We start from the raw sequence: 18,373 nt of genomic DNA, 5'->3' as shown, positions 1-18,373 counted from the left end.
GGAAAGTCTCATTAAAGGACACTAAGAGAAATAAGATGACCAGAACGCAGAATGAGATTCCACTGGCATCCCCACCACCTTCACCACCTTCTCTCTCTGCATCTCTTTGGAAACCACAGAAATAATGACCTGCAGACCTCAGTGTAAATGGCCCCAGAAGAAATGTGACTTTGTCCGGGCCATCCAGCACTTCAGCCACAGGTTAGCATGATGCAGGGAGTCTCATCCCAAACTCACACCGCAGAGCCACCCCGCGTCTCCAGCTCTCCCGGTCCAGCCCCCTTGTCACCGGTGTCCAGTGTCTACATCCTTCACGCGGCTCTGGGGCAGGGGGCAGTCCGACCTTTCTCAACCTCCTCTCTCCAGCCCATTGTTGTTTGTTGTTGTTTTCGAAGATGGGACAAAGGGAGGCCACAGCCACATTGCTGCCAACACCTGTGGAAGCCCACTGGAAGGTCTCTAGAAGGTCTCGTATTAGATGCAATTTGAGCAGACCGTTCTAAAGTTGCATGAGGCATCACATGAAGGGGGAGCCGAAGACACTGCAGGCATCTAATCAGCCATGCGCACAGCAGACACCATGCATTGAGTCCCCATACATTCCTGGATTATCTTTGGCAAAAGAACTGAGAGACTCATTCTTGGCCCTTAGGAAGCTTAAAGTCCAACCCTCCATTCTACAGATAAGGAGTTCTCATGAGGTGAACTGACATGCCGTACAGTGGGTAACTGAAAAGTTGTAGCCCTGGTTTTGTTCGAAACAATTTAGTTCATTATCATGCCCAATAAGAAAATACTTGAGTAGTAAATGCATTTGAAACAAAGGTCAGTTTCCAGCTGTAACAAAATGCACACATCCAAAAGAGGCCAAGAAAAACAAGAGCAAATTTGCACGAAAACCAAACATGCTATATTAAAAAATTTTAGGGGGTGATTACTTTTTGGATAACCAAATCCTTTATTTTGTCAAAAAGGATTCACCACAGGGTGCTCTTAGGTCAGGGTGGGGAATATTGTTTATATTGAGGCCACTGATGCTAGAACAATCAATTGGAGGGTTGCACAAATAAAAAGACAAAGTATGGTTTATTTCATTTCATTCTGCTTTAGAGATCACCTACTATTTAAATTAAGAACAGAAAACATAGAATTCCATTTAGTAAACACAAACAAAAACATACACAGTTAACAGAGCATGAAAATAGAATCAGATTAAGAAGAAGCAAAGAGTGATGGTCAGGGAGTGAGGCACAATCTTTCTGTTGGCCAAAACCGATAGGCGAAGATTAGATCCTCACCTGAAACAAGCCATCCCCAGCTCTCATGAGGCTGTGTTCCCAAATTCCAGGGATTAAGATGGCTAATGGGAACTCATAAAGTATTTTCCCACGAAAATAATATAAATGGCAAAGTGGGTGTGAGGTTACCAGGCTTGACCTCAAGACTAGGTTAACTCCAAAGGGAGCTGCTTCCACATCTCCACATGTGGGAGGTCAGTTCACTCACCCATCCTCTCCGCTAACCAGAGGCTGCCCCATCCTTCATTCCTCTCTCAAGCCACAGACACAGACCATTATCACTTCTTTTCTTCCTCCTGCCTCCCTGGGGCACTGATCAGCTCACTTTATACTCCTTCCCTTGGCAATTTCTTCCACTCTTAGGTCTTCTTTGGCACCGTTAGGTAGGCGGGTACCACAAGTTTCAGTGGGGGACACTCGAGAAGAGGGATCATGATATGACTCGCACATGGTGGCCATGATGGGTCAGGTGCAAGAAGAAGAGAAAAAGCCAAAAAGCTTTGTTCTTTTCTCTCCAGTCTCTAGTCGAGTCCCCAACAGGCCAGTTCTTCTGCTTCTGTCCTTGGATGGCCATGAGAATATATTCTTAAATAAACTCTTTTATTGACCTATCTTGAGTACGATTCTGTATCTCAAAACCAAAGGAACCTTGCCTAGAATGTCAGGTGCTAAACTCTTATTTGTCCTGGTTTCTCAACTTAATCTCCCAGTTTTGACTCAGGACCATTGGCGGGGGCGGGGGTCAGGGGGTGGCTGGAATAACGGCTCCCTGGATGGATGGCCAAGGGTGGCACTGCCCCTCCCCCACCTGGCTCTGCACCTTGTTGTGACTCCAAGTGGACTCCCAGCCCAGTTTCTCCAAATTCTGACAAATGCAGTCATAATAAAAATCAACCTAAAGGTGAATTTACTTTTCCCAACACTTCAAGTTCACAGTGAATTCTGGCTTCAATCCAAGGTGTAATCAGCCTCTGAATGAGGTCCCAGGGAACCAGATGATAGAATCCTTATGTTGCATTCTTTTTTCCTGACCAAAGAGCAGATGCGCACTTTATCAGATGCCTCTTTATCATCTCAAATCATCTTACTAAACTGAAAACTTTATGAGCGGAGTCACTGTCAGGCCTCACCCGGTTCCTGTACCCCAGCCCTCCTCCTCTCCAGCTGCTGACTGTTGTCTGCACGCACAGCCAGCCCTGTCCTCGGGTGGGGGGACTGAAGGATTTGGGGCTCAACACTCGAGGGTCACAGCAGCACATCACCTTTGGCTCCGATTTTGATCTCAGGGATTCTGCTTAATTTCAGACCTTTGTCCCCATCTTGTTCTCTCAGGCCAAGCCTCTGACTGCTTGTCCTCCTTAATACCCACTTCACGGAAGAACCAGGGGTCCTTGCCTCGTTCTTCTGAGCTCCCAGCATAGCACTGGAACTCTCTGTGAGTTCTATTAAAGGCCTCTCTGATGTTATTTGCCTGGGTCCCTGGCCTCACACAAACATTCCTGCCTCCCATCAGGTCCTGTGTCCCAAACTGGACACACAACACCAACTTCTGCCTGGATGACAGCTGTTACCTGGGGCCTCCTCTCCAGGTGTGAGTTCTGCCCACTGGACCATGTCTCCTCTGGGAGGTCGGTGGGGCTCCACACCAGCGGGGTCACAGGTCCTCCCCCACCACAGCCTGCCCCATTCCTCCTGTACTGCCAAAGCATGACCATAATCACTTCCATCATTAAAACTCCATCTTCTTCATGGCAGAAGAAAAAAGTGGGTACGGCTGTATCCTTGGTGCTGAGCACAGAAGAGGTCCCCAATTAGCATCTGTTCCTTGAAGGAAGGAAAGAGGGAGGGGCAGGAGAGAGAGGGAAAAGGACTGTCATCAAGAAGATGGTGTGAGAGGGTCAGCAGAACTGACACAAGGGGAGTGTAGGTCATGCCAGAGGAGCAGTGTAGCCATAAAGATGAAGTTCTAGACCATGGGAGCCAAGGTGAACTCCCACGGGAGGGGCAGGGGTGAAATGGAGCCATCAACTGGGGGGGGTGTGCAGTGGGCGCAGGTCTGTGAAGAAAAGGTCTAAGCCCTGGAGGAGTGAGCAGGAAGGCCAGCACCCCCTCTCTGGCTCGGAAAAGACCTAACGACCACACCTGGGGCTCTGTTTGAAGGGCTCAGTAAAGACAAGTTATTGACCATGTGGCCAAAGAATGCCCTTTTCAGACATTCCCTGAAAGGTGATCTGAGCTTGCCCAGCCCAAGGGCATCACCCCTGAGCATAAGCCTTTCTTCCACTGCAGCCTCCCACTCTAAGCATCACACATTCAAACAAACAGTCCTCACCCCAACTGGTCTGGGGGAGCAGAGGAGCAAGGAGGCCATCATGCACTCCTGAGACTCCATCCTCAACTCACAAGGGCTTGTCTGGTGCTGTCCCTGTGCCCAGGCTGATGCTGGAACTAAAGAGGGAGGGCCAAGACCAAACAAAGACAGGTCACAGCTGTTGACACTCTGGTGGATGCAGCAAGGCACATACTGAATGGCAACCTGAGATGACAGAGGGCAGGATGAAGCACAGCCCCAGAAGTGGGTAGAACTAGCCCATATCTTTTATCAACACCTCTCAAAGGTAGTCATGGGGAGACCAAGTCTTCACAGCTCAAGGCAACAGGGTTAGTGGTGATGCCAGCATCTATTTCCAGAAGTAATGGAGTGTAGAGGCTAAAAGCAGCCTTTGACATTAGACAGAGTTAAGTCCTAATCTTGGCTCTGCCAATAATTAGTTGTGTGATCAAAGAAAGGTTACACACCTCTCTGAATACACCTGTAGGTATCAACAGTACCTGCCACATAGAGCTGTTGCATGAAGATAAATGAGATCAGACTTCCCTGGTGGCACAGTGGTTAAGAATCCACCTGCCAATGCAGGGTACACAGGTTCGATCTCCGGTCCTGGAAGATCCCACATGCTGCGGAGCAACTAAGCCCATGCGCCGCAACTACTGAGCCTGCGCTCCAGAGCCCAAAAGCCACAACTACTGAGCCCGTGCGCCACAACTACTGAAGCCAGCATGCCTAGAGCCCGTGCTCTGCAACGAGAAGCCACCGCAATGAGAAGCCCACGCACCACAACGAAGAGTAGCCCCTGCTCACTGCAACTAGAGAAAGCCCGCGTGCAGCAACGAAGACCCAACGCAGCCAAAAATAAATAAATAAATTAATTAATTTAAAAAAAAAGATTAATGAGATCATTTAAGACAAAATTAGCACACAACAAATTGTAGTTATTATTATTCTTTTTGTTGTTGCTATCAAAGAAGAACCAGCATCTAATCAATTCTCAGATCTCTGTTTGGCCAACTTCATGACCTAGAGTTTGACTCAGGAGGACTAGGAAAGGCTTTATGTTGGGGATTGATAGAGATTCCCCATGTGCTGGTGGAATCTAAATCCAAGGATCTGGTCAGGTCACACTGGTGCAGGTCCAGCTCCAGAGACCCCAGGGGGGTGCAGGCAGGGTACTGCAAAGGAGAAGACTTCCAAGGCATCTAGGAAGTGTGGAGTCTGAGACACAGAGGTGGGCCGGGGAGGAGAAAAGGCAGGATCCACCACACGGGCAGCCATGTGGCTACTATTGCTTGAGCACCTACTAGGTGTCAGACTCTGGGATGAGTGCTTTACCTCCTACACTTTCCCAATCCCCCCTCTCCAATCCCATTTTCCAAATAAGGAAGGAGGCTCCCTTACTCCTGCAGTTAATCAATACAGAGCCAGGGAGGCCTGCCTGCCTCCAGTATCCATGCCTTTCTACACTGCAACTCTAGGATCCAGGATGTCCACGTGAGAACATCTCCAACAGAGTGGAAACAGACAGAAAAAGGGGGCTGTGGACTTGAGGTGCATAACTTGGGATCCACGGAGTAAAATTCTTGAAATTGCAAGCAAAATCGTGTGTGTACCTTTTTCTCGGAGAAGTGCTGAAAATACTCATCAGACTCTCAGAGGGTGTGGGAACCACAAAATGTCAAGTACAATATACGTAGAGAAAAGAAGTCCCCAAAACCTTATTCCAAAGCTCTTGAGGAGACAGTGGAAAGGACGAGTAAGAGTGCCCCCAGCAGCAGAGGCCACCAGATCTCACTGAGACGGTGTTCCATGATGTGAGAGAAGACAGCCTTGAACCCAACTAACTGTCTCAGCAAGTCCAACCTGGCATTCATCCGTAAGCTCAGGACACTGTCCCTTCTACAGGATGTCACAGGGAGCCACCACTGCCCCCACTTCTTTCCTGGACACTGGTCAGTCAGCAGTACTCCCACCACCAATAAAGAAAATTAATGAAAAGACGAAGCCATGTCTACAAAGCCTGGGGACTGTCTCCATGGGAGCAGAGCCAGAAAAACCACAGCCTGTCGATAGGGCTACTCAAAGCAGCCCCGCTCATGAGTTCTCTCAAGGGCCTCAAAGCTAAAAATATGTTGGGGACAGAGACATGTTGGGTCCCTTTTAGACCCTCAAACCTTGGAAGGCAGGGCCCAGAAACGCGTGTAGTACATGAGGGTCTCTCACGGGTGCGCTTTAGCCTTTTGTGCCTAAATTTAGTCCCTCGATGCCCCATGGCCTTTGCTTCCCCTCTTTTCTCCAGCCTGAAACACCAGCATTCAAATCCAGAGCTCAAACTGGCTGGAAAGAAGTAAGGATATGGTTTCAGGAGACCCTCTCTTCAGAGGGGACACTGAGACCAGGTGACGGTAGCATGTGCCCCTCCAAGTCACGGACAGCATAGGAAAAGGAACTCAAGGAGTTGAAGGCTCTGTGGGGTCCATCTCGGAGTGATGAGGCCCAGGGAGAGGAGGCAAGTTAGCCAAACTAACGTCTTCGACTCTCTCCTGCTAATTTATTATTTTGAACTCAAATGCACAAACTGTTAGGCTTATGTGGATGCCCTACACGGATGGCAGGAGTTTAGACTAAGGTTGGTTTCTTAAATAGAGGTGGACATGGTCCAGTGGCTCAGAATAGACAAGACAGGAAACATCAGCTTCCATCAGAACCAGTAAGTAATGAAAGCCATTTCCCCTTCCAGAGTTTTCATTACAAAGAGCAAGAAATCAGATCCATTACCCGGAGGGAGATAACTGCAAGATGAGGTTTCCTCTCCAAGTTTCCAGACATTTGCAAAGATGAGAACGTTTGACTTTGCTTCCAGGACTCTTTAGGGAAGAAATAAACAACCAAAAAGTCCCCAAACATCAACCACGCGGGGCTTTCCTCCACATCTTGTGTGGTTAGGGGGTGAGGTGTCCCAGAGCTCAGAAATGGGGGCGTCAGGTTCTGCACCACCACATCGAAGAGGATGCAAGAGGATGGGCGAGTGTGTGTGTGTGTGTGTGTGCGTCCAGCTAAGTACTTCCTTCACTACACAGCTAATCCGATTAGCAGCTTTAGGAAACTCGGCGATGTTAATTCAAGGGCCCCATTCATAGAACAGCTTGGCCCATGCCTGCCCAGAACTCCCATTCTTCTCACTGCAAATAAAATGCACACAGAAGGACTTTCTCTCCCTGAAGAATGCGCTCTTGCCTCCTTGCCCCCAGGCACATCCAAAAGGCTGCTGCCACTTCCTCTGGAGGCTCTCACGGCAGGGAAACGGGGCTGTCTGAAAATGGGGGGAAAATAGCGCTCTCTCCATCTGAAGCACAAAATAAGGTTAATGTTAACAGCGCTGTCAACCCAGGTGGACTCCCAGGCTGGCAGCTGTGCTGACTAAAGAGGTATCACGAATCCCACCAGATGCAGGGCCCTGGGTGCGTCTTAGGCTGTCCGTGGACCTTCATTTCTTTTTCTGTAGAATGGGGACTTGGAGCAGAGGGCAGAGCTGGAACAGAAGGCTGGAAGGAAGGACACTCGGGGCCTGTAGACACGATGTCATTGCGTTTGGCAGGAGGCTGAGGGGCGGGAAGGGAGCCGGATATGTAAGTGGTGGATAAAGCGTGGAGGACCTTGGGGGCCAGATAAGGAATGTTTCTGCTAAGTGACAGGCAGCCATGGAAGGGTTTTAGAAAACACAGTGGTATCAGTTATCTAGGGCTGCCGTAACAAGTTACCACAGCGTTGGAGGCTTAAAAACAGAAATCTATTCTGTCACAGTTCTGAAGGCTGGAAGGCTGAAATCAAGGTGTTGGCAGGGCCGTGCTCCCTCTGCAGGCTCCGCAAGAATCCTTCCTTGCCTCTTCCTAGTCTGTGGCAGCTCCCGGCAATCCTTGGTGCCCCCTGGCTTATAGCTGCATCATTCCAGTCTCTGCCTCTCTCTTTCACGTGGCCTTCCTCTGTGTGTCTCTCTGAGTCCTCTCCTCTTCTTGTAAGGACTCCGGTCATTGGATTTAAGGCACCCCTAAATCCAGGCTGATCTCAAGATCCTTAACTAATTAGATCTGCAAAGACTCTATTTCCAAATAAGGTCACATTCTGGGGTTCAGGTAGACATAAATTTGGGGGGGACACTATTCAACCCAGTACGGTGGTTGCAAGGTCAGGTCCAGGAAGATCACCTGGAAGCAGGATGGGGAAGCAGAGACTGGAGGCAGGGAGACTGATCGGAAGTAATCACCACGAGCCCGGGGTCCTAAGTGAACAGCGAGGATGCTTCCTGCTGGGGGCCCGAGAGCTCTCAGCGGCTTTTTTTTTTTGTGGCCAGCACAGCACCCTGAGTGGGCTCTCAAACCAACCCAGGCACAAGGTCTTTGCTCGCTTCCTGGTCCAGAAAGACTCCAGCTACTTTCCCAGGGCCGGCAAAGGAATGACTACATGCACCTCTGTTGTTTTCCATTCCTTCCACCTGGCAACATGGCAGACGGGTTGGTACAATGGAGGACACAGCCTAGGAGATGGGAAACCTGGGTTCTCGTTCTGGTTCTTCCACTGACTGAATGTGGGACATTGGGCACATCTAGGAAACGAGGGAGACTAGATCACTTCTAGGGCTATGACGTCGTTTCATTCTGCAACCAGGAAAGCAGCTTCAGGTTCACAGGATAAGCCAGGGAAAGGAGGCATCTGGGTCTGCATTGCGTCCCATCCACCTCCAGGGATTTAGCCCTCTTCCCACGCCACTGCCCCAAAAACCAGGGGCAATTACCAAAGCTTGGAAAGGAAATAACCGATATCTAAGAACACATCCTTTCACACATGTGGAAGTACAAAGAGCAGATAAAGGCGTGGTTCCTTTAAAAAAATTTTTTTAATCAAAGCAAATGTTTAAAGAACAACAGCACAGTGTTGTTCACAGCATTAACATTTCTAATAGAAAAAAACACTACAGAAAAGAAGGGAAACAACCGTCATGTCCATCTGTATGGATGCATTCGATAAATGGTGGCAGAGTTGCACATTAAATGTGATAGACCTCAAAGTACCACGTGAAAAGATGTCCATGGCGTGGTGTTAAAGACGCAGGTTACACAACAGGGTGTTAAGAAAAATTCCTTTTATGTTTAAAAAATATCTGCACATGGCCTGAGCACAATAAGGCTGGAAGGAATCCAGCAAACAGATCATGATGGGGACCCCCAGGGCTGGGATAAAAGGGGATTTTCACTTTCTACTTTCTACAATTTTGAGCTATTGGACTTTTTTTTTTTTTTTAATAACTAGCAGTGTTAGTTTAATCAGCAAAAATAATTTAAAATATTCCCATTCTGAAAATAAAATAACTATTTTAGATAGATGCACAGTACTATTGGCCCTCAGAGAAAAGTGATCAGGGTAAAAATCACCTTTCCATAAAAATATAGTGGGAAAAAAATTACATATCTCAAGCTTGGGAAGGAGGAAACCCCAGACAGTTACATGTTTCAAAGGCCTCTTGCCCAAGCCCCCAAAGTTCCCTCCAGCACGTAGCAAATTTCTCCCATTCTCCACTTTAACCTTAAACCCTCCTAGGTCAGTGTTCTTTCTGCAAATATTACTACTACTACTAACAATGAGGAAGAGAAGGCAGAGTTGATATTTATTGCACATTTCTTATATGCCAGGCACTGCACTCAGCACTTTACACATATTCTTTCCTTTTCTCCTCACAACATCACTCTGAGGTAAGGATTATTACTATTCCCATTTGACAGATGAAGAAACTGAGGCCCAGCTCGAGGCTTCAAGCCCAGACAGTCTGAGACCAAGGCCTGTGACGGTGGCCAGCACTTTCACTGCCCTCCTGGGAGCAAAGCCCTGTGGGAGCTCTTCACCCCAAGGCCCCTGGGAGGTGCTCCAGGGCCTGCCAGTCTCTGTCTATATCTCTTCCCTCTCCCCTCTCCAACAATGCTGGCCAGTGCCTTCTAGATACAAAGTGCCGGGCCACCTCTGTGGGATCCAAAGTCAAATATATGTGGACTCTGCCCTCTCTCAGCTCACAGGGGAGAAGGAAAAAGAAGACAGGTACTCAGGTTCTTAGACCGTGAGGCTGACCATGGCGGCCTTGGGAGAGCGCCACAAAGGAGGCGAAGGCAGGGCTGCTAGGCTTCCCTTCACTGCAGCATCCTCAAGGCAACTTCCAGGCAGGCCACTCTCCAGCAGCTGGGCACACAACTGCCATGGTGGCTGGCCAAGGCCCAGCCTCTCTCTGGGGTCTCTCACTCACATTTGCCGAGCTTGGGTCCCCATGCTGCGCCACGGCAGGTCCCCCAAGGACAGCAGAAGGACTGCTCACAGGACCAACCCTGAGCATTCGTGATGGTGTCCGGGCATCAACTGACTGCTGTGCAGGTCTGGAGGTGTGAGTGGGGTCCCCAAGCCAGAGAGGCCAAGACCCAGAGGCCTCCTGGGATCCTGCATGGTCACCCCCCATCCCCCGCCCTGCTTTCCAAATCAATATGTACCCACACAGAGTGTAAACTGGTACCACCACTTGGGAAAACTGACTGATTCTACTAATAACTTACATATACCCTGTGACCCAGCAATTCCATTCCTGGAAATGAGTGCCTGTGTCCACCGAAGGATACGTACAAGAAAGACAACAGCAGCTTTAGTTTTCATAGCCCCAAACTGTCAACTGTCCAAATGGCTGTCAATAGAAGAATGAATAAACTAGGGTACATTCATTCCAGAGAACACTGCAAACGATGAGAGGACAAACCAGCGCTTCACCCAACAACGTGGGGGAATTTCACAGTCACAAAGCTGAGGGAAAGGAGACAGACACAAACAACACACACCGCATGGTTCCATTCATGCAGGTAAAATGCATCTGTCCACATGGTTCCATTCATGCAGGTAAAATGCGTCTGTGCACATGGTTCCATCCATGCAGGTAAAATGCGTCTGTGCACATGGTTCCATTCATGCAGGTAAAATGCATCTGTGTGGAGAGAGGTCAGACTAGTGGCTGCTGGGGGGTGGGTGCTGGCTGGAAGGGGGCATGTGGGAGTCTCCGGGGTTCTGGAAATGTTCCATCCCTTGGTCTGGGTGGTGGTTACGTGGACATGAACACATGTCAAAGTACATCACACTCTATGTTTGAGCTATGTGAGGTTCACTAGTTTTAAGTACTAAAGTAATGGTGCAAAAAGGAAAGTTAAATAATTAAATCACACGAAGTTACACTCAGGTCAACTTCTCTAGGCCTCCAGGTAAGAATCTGGCGGGGGGGCGGGGGGAGCGTATGATGACTTGGAGTGACAGAATTATGAAGAGATGCTGCCTTTTGTTAGAGCTCAATTAAGGCTGTGTATATAATGGTGTGAAAAATAATCTGGATTCCAAAGCCCCATTTAAAATTCAAATGGACTTTTCAAAACATCCACGAGAGGTCCCCCAAATCCGAAGAAGTGATAATCATAGAGCCAGACACCAAAAAGAAGCTCTAACGTGCCTAATTGTTCCTCCCTCCTCCCGACCACTGGTGATGAGGACCCTGGCCTTCTGACAGCCTTTGCCCTCTTGCCTTGCCTCATCCCTACATCCTGTGTGGAGCCTGGCCTAGCTCCTGTAGCTGCTCATGTCCCCATGAACGGTGGGAGGTGCCCCCCACTCTGGGCACAGCCTTACCACCCCGCAGAAAGAGGGAACCAACCACTGGACAAGAAGGAAGCATGTAACCTCCTTAGTGGAGGCTGCCAGCCCATTTCCCACCCCAAGAAGGACGCCTCCCTCGGTCTGGAATGTCCTTCTCTACCCTCTGACTCCTTCTTCTCCAGCCTGGGAAACCCCTCCACCTCCCCAGGACCCCCTCCTCTGGGAGGCCTTTCTGGCTCTCCCCACAGCAATGGTCCCAGTTCTTCTTAGTGCCCTCACTCCCACTGTGCTTCCTGGGACACCCCACCTCCATCTCTCACTCTTTACCCTTTTTGGTTTCTGCATCTATTCCCTCCACCAGTTGGTAAGTCCTTAAAAAGAGAAACCTCAGTCTATACCGTCTCAGGGTCTGGCAAAAGACCTGGCACAAAGTGAACACTCAATAGAGGTTTCAATGAATCAGTGAGTGCGTGAGTGAATGAATGAATTGGGACCACATCCAGAAACATGAATACAATATATTCTTCCCCTTCCCTCCCAAGTGGATACAGATCACAGGGCCTTTTTTGCCAGGAAATACTGAAATGAAGAATTGGTGAATTAGTTCTGGTGGAATCTTGGAGCCTTGCAAGACACTCAGGGATGGGGGTCTTTGGGGATGTTCTTGGAATCCACCAGGTTCATCAGCAGAGGGAAAGGGGTTGCCTTGACAACCCCTCTCCCATCATCACCACCAGCAAGCAGCATGGTGAGGCTGCCCAAGCATCCAGCCCGGAACCCAGCAACCTCAGGGCAGCTGGTGGGCTGTGGAGAGCAGCGGGAGAGGGGACTCCACCAAGACTCCCCCAAGCGAAAGATGAGCACATCACGTTCCTATTCAGAAACCTTGGGCAGGACCCCTGCCACCCACAGGGGAAAGCTCCAGCTCATTAGCGCAACAGGCATTCGGCACCGGGGGAGTTGCCTCCTACTCTGGGGACATTCCCACCCACCCCGCCAACAGGGACTTTCATCGTCTACCCCAGCAACTTCTCCTTGTGCTTCTCTCTACGATAGCCCCCCAAAGAGCCACCCTCCAGTGACCCACACCTTTCCTCTGTTCCTCAAATTAAGACAGCCCCTCATACTCCCTGCCTCTGCACACAGTTTCTCCTCTGCTGAAATATCTTTTCTTGATTCTTCACCTAAGGAACTCCTACGCATCCTTCAAGACACAAGGCAAGAGTGCCCATTCCCATGATGCCTTTCTTGGCCCATCTTCTTCCCACTGCTCTTGATTCATTGTAGCTCTTGTCATGAGGAATTACAGTTTATCTATCTACACTTCAGTCTCACTCCTCCGGACTGGGGTGCTTAGTGATAACATCTGCCATTGCCCGAGAACATGCCATGTGCTAGGCACGAGGTTAGCCTGTTACTTTTGGAGTCAATCCTCCCAACCCCTGTTGAAGTGAGTACTAGTTTCATCCGCGTTTTACAGATAGGAAAACTGAACTTTGGAGATGTTAGCAAGCTTGTCCACCCTGTCTGCCTGGTGTGAAAGGTCTCCTTGAAGTCAGAGGTCACATCCTTTTCCTCTTTCTCTCACCAGCACCGCATTAGATCCATGATAGGTGCTAAAAAAGGGGGGCGGTGTATAAACTTCAGTTATACAAGATGAATGTTCTGGAGATCTGCTGTATCACATCGTGTTTGTAGTTTATGGTACTGTATTGTACACTTAACATTTTGTTAAGACAGTAGATCTCATGTTAAGTGTTCTTACCACAATTTTTTAAAATCCTCGAGAGAAAGGAAGGGAGGGTGGGTGGAGGGGTGGCAGGTAGCAGAGACAGTGTAGTATCAGGCACACACGAGCCTTGGTCACCGAATAATAAGCCACAATCAGCCACACAGCCTATCAGCTCCCACAGCTCAGTGCCTGGGGCTGCTTCTGAGAATGGAGATTCCACAGAGGGGAGGCGTCAGAGCCCAGTGGGCAGGGAGGTGAGGAGAAATCAGGAGACCAGTCTCATTACTATTCACCTCAAGGTGAAGGCAAGGAGGAAAAGTAATCAAAGGAGAAGAGTAATCAAAGTCTGACACCCAGTCTGTGTTTCCTGCCCCCAGGGGATTGTCACCTGGTTTGTAGGCCAAACAAGTGCACAATACCACCCCACCCCGGGGCGCCCCCCCCACCAAGCATCTTCCCACTGCTAATCAGTATCAGCATCACCATCAGATATGCCCTAAATGGAGCCCATCCAGGAATTCTCTCCATTTGGGAAGTGCTGGACCCTGAGGCCAGAGTCCTGAGAACCTATGTTGAGTTCAACTCTGAACTCTCTGAGCTCAGGGCTGAATCTTTGGATAAAGAGGCTAATGAAGATTTTCTTAGAAGGATAAGCAAACTTGGAGGCTCCACCTTCACAGCCTGCAACAGAGAAGGGGTGACTCCTCTGGTTTTCCACTGACAGGTGGGCCCTGGACTGACAGGTCAAATACCTATGACTTGTGGTCCACATCACCCCGTGCTGGAGTCCCTGACCCTTCTCTCCAGGGCAGGGGTGGAGGGGACGTAGTACTTACCGGTGCTGTATCCTGTTTCCTCCACTGACTGCTTGATCCAGTCATGGGTTTGGTTGATGTGAAATAACTTCAGGTCCTCTTCATCTAAGGCAATGTCTCCCCAAAAGACAGCTGGGAAGAAAAAACAGAAATGGATCAATTTAAACTGGAGATCAAGGAATGAATTTACTAGTGGCCCAGAGGGTATTGGAAGCTCAGTAGTAAACTCTAGGAAAGATAGTCCATCCAATCAAATTTCTTCCTGAGCCTAAGAGATAGGACTGGTAGAAAAAGAACAACAGATAATAAATCTGTGCATCAAAGCCACAGGGCTGGGGACAACCACAATAAAGATCAAAGGCCTAGGTCTGTAAGGTATTTTGAAAGGTCACCCTGTCTTACTGTCACTGTAGGCAGCTGTGGGCAAAACCACCACACAAAGACAGCTGTTTCCCCCTTCTTCAGAGTTTTCAGGATATTTTTTTTAAAAGCGTAATATAGGGGGCTTCCCTGGTGGCGCAGTTGTTAAGAATCTGCCTGCTAATTCAGGGGACACGGGTTCGAGCCCTGGTCTGGGAAGATCCCACATGCCACGGAGCAACTAAGCCCGTGAGCCACAACTACTGAGCCTGCGCGTCAGGAGCCTGTGCTCCGCAACAAGAGAGGCCGCAACAGTGAGAGGCCCACGCACCGCGATGAAGAGCGGCCCCCGCTCGCCACAACTGGAGAAAGCCCTAGCACAGAAACGAAGACCCAACACAGCCATAAATAAATAAATAAATAAATAAAAAGCATAATATAATACATGATAACTAATGTTCACAATATTTGCTTCCGTTCCCTGGGAAAAGATTCTATTTCCCTTCCCCATTGATGTCAGCATTGGCCACTTCACCTGTTCTGGCTAATCAAATGTGAGAAGGAGCTTTAAGAGCTAGTGTATGATTCACCATGTCCTCATTCTCTCTCCCAGAGGACAAGCAGTGGCTCAGATAGGGGTGACTCTAAAACCCTAAGTTCTGGAGTAAATATGATATGGAGCAGAGGGATGGCTGATTAGGATGGATATGCAACATGAATGAGGAAAATAAAAACCATTATTTTTATAAGTACCTGAAATTTGGGGCTATTTGTTACTGCAGCACAACCTCTTTATCCTGACTAACACAGAAATTACTATCAGAAGTGGTATGTTTCTTGGTAATAAAAATCCATTGTCTTTGGGCCAGGTAGTGGGTATCAAGGAAACTATTACTGAAGGCTGGAAGAAGGCAATCAATATTACACAGTGATGAAGTATTTGGTAAAACTATTGCCTGCATTAACTTGGAAGGCAGATGATGAACTAAATGAGCTTATGGCTTTAAGTGAAGAGATGGGGAGTCAGAATGTCAATAGCACGTCCTGGTTACCATTAGATGTGTTTGACAGGATACTACAAGAAAGATAAGGGCTTTAAAAAGAACTGGGCATGGAGGCATCATGCTCCCTGATTTCAAACTATATTACAAAGTAATAATTAAAACAGTATGGTATTGGCATAAAAACAGATACATTGATCAATGGAACCAAATAGAGAGCCCAGAAATAAACCCATGCTTATATGGTCAATTAGTTTATGACAGAGAAGCCAAAAATATACAATGGGGAAAGGACAGTCTCTTCAATAAATGATGTTGAGAAAATTGGAGCCACATACAAAAGAAACTGGACCACTATCTTATACCATACACAAAAATTAACTCAAAAGGGATTAAAGACTTGGACATAAGACCTGAGATCGTAAAACTGCTAGAAGAAAACATAGGCAATAAGCTCCTCGACATAAGTCTTGACAATGATTTTTTTGAATATGACATAGAAAAGCAAAAGCAACAAAATCAAAAATAAATAGGTGAGGACTTCCCTGGTGGCACAGTGGTTGAGAGTCCACCTGCCAATGCAGGGGACACAGGTTTGAGCCCTGCTCCGGGAAGATCCCACATGCCACGGAGCAACTAAGCCAGTGTGCCACAACTACTGAGCCTGCGCTCTAGAGACAGCAAGCCACAACTACTGAGCCCACGTGCCACAACTACTGAAGCCCACGCTCCTAGAGCCCCGCAACAAGAGAAGCCACCATGATGAGAAGCCCGCACACCACAACGAAGAGTAGCCCCTGCTCACCGCAACTAGAGAAAGCCCATGTGCAGCAATGAAGACCCAATGCAACCAAAAATAAATAAATAAAAATAAAATAAAATAAAATAAAATATAAATAAATAAATAAGTGAGACTATATTAAACTAAAAGTCTTCTGCATTGAGAGGAAACCATCAACAAAAATGAAAAGGCAACCTACTGAATGGGAGAAATTATTTGCAAACCATATTCTGATAAGAGGTTAATATCCAAAATATATAAAGAACTCATACAACTCAATAGCAAAAATCAAACAATCCAATTAAAAAATGAGCAGAAGATCTGAAGACACATTTTTTCCAAAGACATACAGATGACCAATAGGTACATGAAAGAGGCTCTATATCATTAATCATCAGGGAAATGCAAAACCACAGTGAAATATCGTCTCATACCTGTTAGAATGGCTGTTATCAAAACGACTAGAAAGGCAAGTGTTGGCAAAGTTGAGGAGAAAAAGAAATCCTTGTGCACTGTTGGTGGGAATGTAAATTGGTGCAGCCACTGTGGAAAACAGAATGGCGGTTTCTCAAAAATTGAAAAATAGAACTATCATGTGATCCAGCAGTTCCACTTCTGAGTACTTATCTAAAGAAAATGAAAACACTAATTTGAAGCGAAATCTGTACCCCCATGTTCATTGCAGCATTATTTACAATAGCCAAGATATGGAAACAATGTAAAGTGTCCATATTATCCAGCCATAAAAAAACCAAAACCTTGCCATTTGCAACAACATGGATGAATGTTGAGGGCATTATACTAAGTGAAATATGTGTATCTATATCTATATCTATATCTATATCTATATCTATATAGATATTCCATATATATACAAAATAGGTGAAGAGAAATAGGTGGAAGAAATAGGTGAACTCTTTTTGTTTTATTGTTGTTGTTTAAATAAATTGAATTAAAAAAAAAAGAATTGAGCAATTTATAGTGGGAATGAAAAGGAATGGAGAGAGTCCAGAAATTCAGGGACTTGAGGAGTTGGAAGAGCCAACCTATTCTCATCGCTAAACAGTAAAACAAAAACTGAGAAGGCCTTTGAGTAACAAAGACTGATTAAAACTCAGGCTTATGGTGTAGAGAACTGGGAAACCTCATACATTGCTAGTAGGGATGTAAAATGGTATACTCCCTAGGGAAAGCTACTTGGCATTTTCCTAAAAAGTTAAACTTATCACAAGACCCGGCAATTCCACTCCTAGAGATCTTCCCAAAAGAAATAAAAACATAGGTCCACACAAAGACATATACTCAAATGTTAATAGCAGGCTTATTAATGATTGCCCCAAACTTGAACACAACCTAAACGTCTATCCACTGTTGAATGGATAAACAAAATGTGATCTCTCTATACGATGGAAAACCACCTAGCAATTAAAAAGAGCAAACTATTGACACACGCTACAACACGTATGAATTTCAAAAACATCATGCTAAGTGAAAGAAGCAAGATGCAGAAGACTACATATTATATGATTCCATTTATATGAAACGTCTAGAAAGGCAAGTTTATAGAGCTAGAAAGGTTAGTGATTGCCTACGGCTGGGGGTGGGAATGAGACTTGACTATAAGTGGCCATGAGGGAACTTTTGGTTCCTTCAGGTGGTAGAAATGTTCTAAAACTGGATTGTGGTAATGGTTGCACAACTTCAAATTTGCTTAAATCTTTGAAATGTACACTTATTTTCACCTTGTTGAAATGTGTAACAAAGCTGGCTCAGCCAAAGATGGTTTCTAGCTGCCTGAGCCCCTCCCACCTTCCTGAAGACTTAGCACAAGTTCACAATACAGTGCCATCTCTTCCTCAAAGAAAAAAACGTCTGTGTCAATGATGGTATTCACAGTGGTAGATAATCAGGAACACTTCTCACATTCTGAGAGCAGAAAGAGAAGCAAGAGGGCGGATGGAGAAGGGAGTAGATTAACAGGACCTGGGAAGACTCCAACAAGCCAAGGAAGTGCTCAAACTTTTGTGCTCGTGTATTCCCAAATAATTTTTAAAAACCACATATCCTTATGTATATTGTGAGCCTGACATTTACGATTTTTCACCATGAGTTTAAATGTATTTTTAATTTTTTTTAAATTTTTTTTTAATAAATTTATTTATTTTTTTATTTTTGGCTGCGTTGGGTCTTCGTTGCCGCGTGCGGGCTTTCTCTAGTTGCGGCGAGCAGGGGCTACTCTTCGTTGCGGTGCGCGGGTTTCTCATTGCTGTGGCTTCTCTTGTTGCAGAGCACGGGCTCTAGGCATGCGGGCTTCAGTAGTTGTGGCACGTGGGCTCAGTAGTTGTGGCTCGCGGGTTCTAGAGCGCAGGCTCAGTAGTTGTGGCGC

The 18,373-nt window shown here is 47.0% G+C and overlaps 1 protein-coding gene across 1 annotated transcript in view; it reads right to left on the bottom strand.

Annotated features, from left to right (window-relative positions):
* The window catches only part of TLL2 (tolloid like 2), a 135,743-nt gene that overhangs the window by 89,845 nt on the left and 27,525 nt on the right, over positions 1 to 18,373 (bottom strand). Inside the window, exon 2 of the mRNA XM_007187438.2 lies at positions 13,867 to 13,977. Within this exon, the coding sequence (XP_007187500.2) occupies positions 13,867 to 13,977 (111 nt within the window). The remainder of the gene's footprint in view (positions 1 to 13,866; positions 13,978 to 18,373) is intronic.

The sequence above is a fragment of the Balaenoptera acutorostrata genome, chromosome 16, assembly GCF_949987535.1.
Source record: "Balaenoptera acutorostrata chromosome 16, mBalAcu1.1, whole genome shotgun sequence".
NCBI lineage: Eukaryota > Metazoa > Chordata > Mammalia > Artiodactyla > Balaenopteridae > Balaenoptera > Balaenoptera acutorostrata.
Note: the sequence above shows the minus strand (reverse complement) of the source record. Positions and strands in the feature narration are given on the sequence as shown.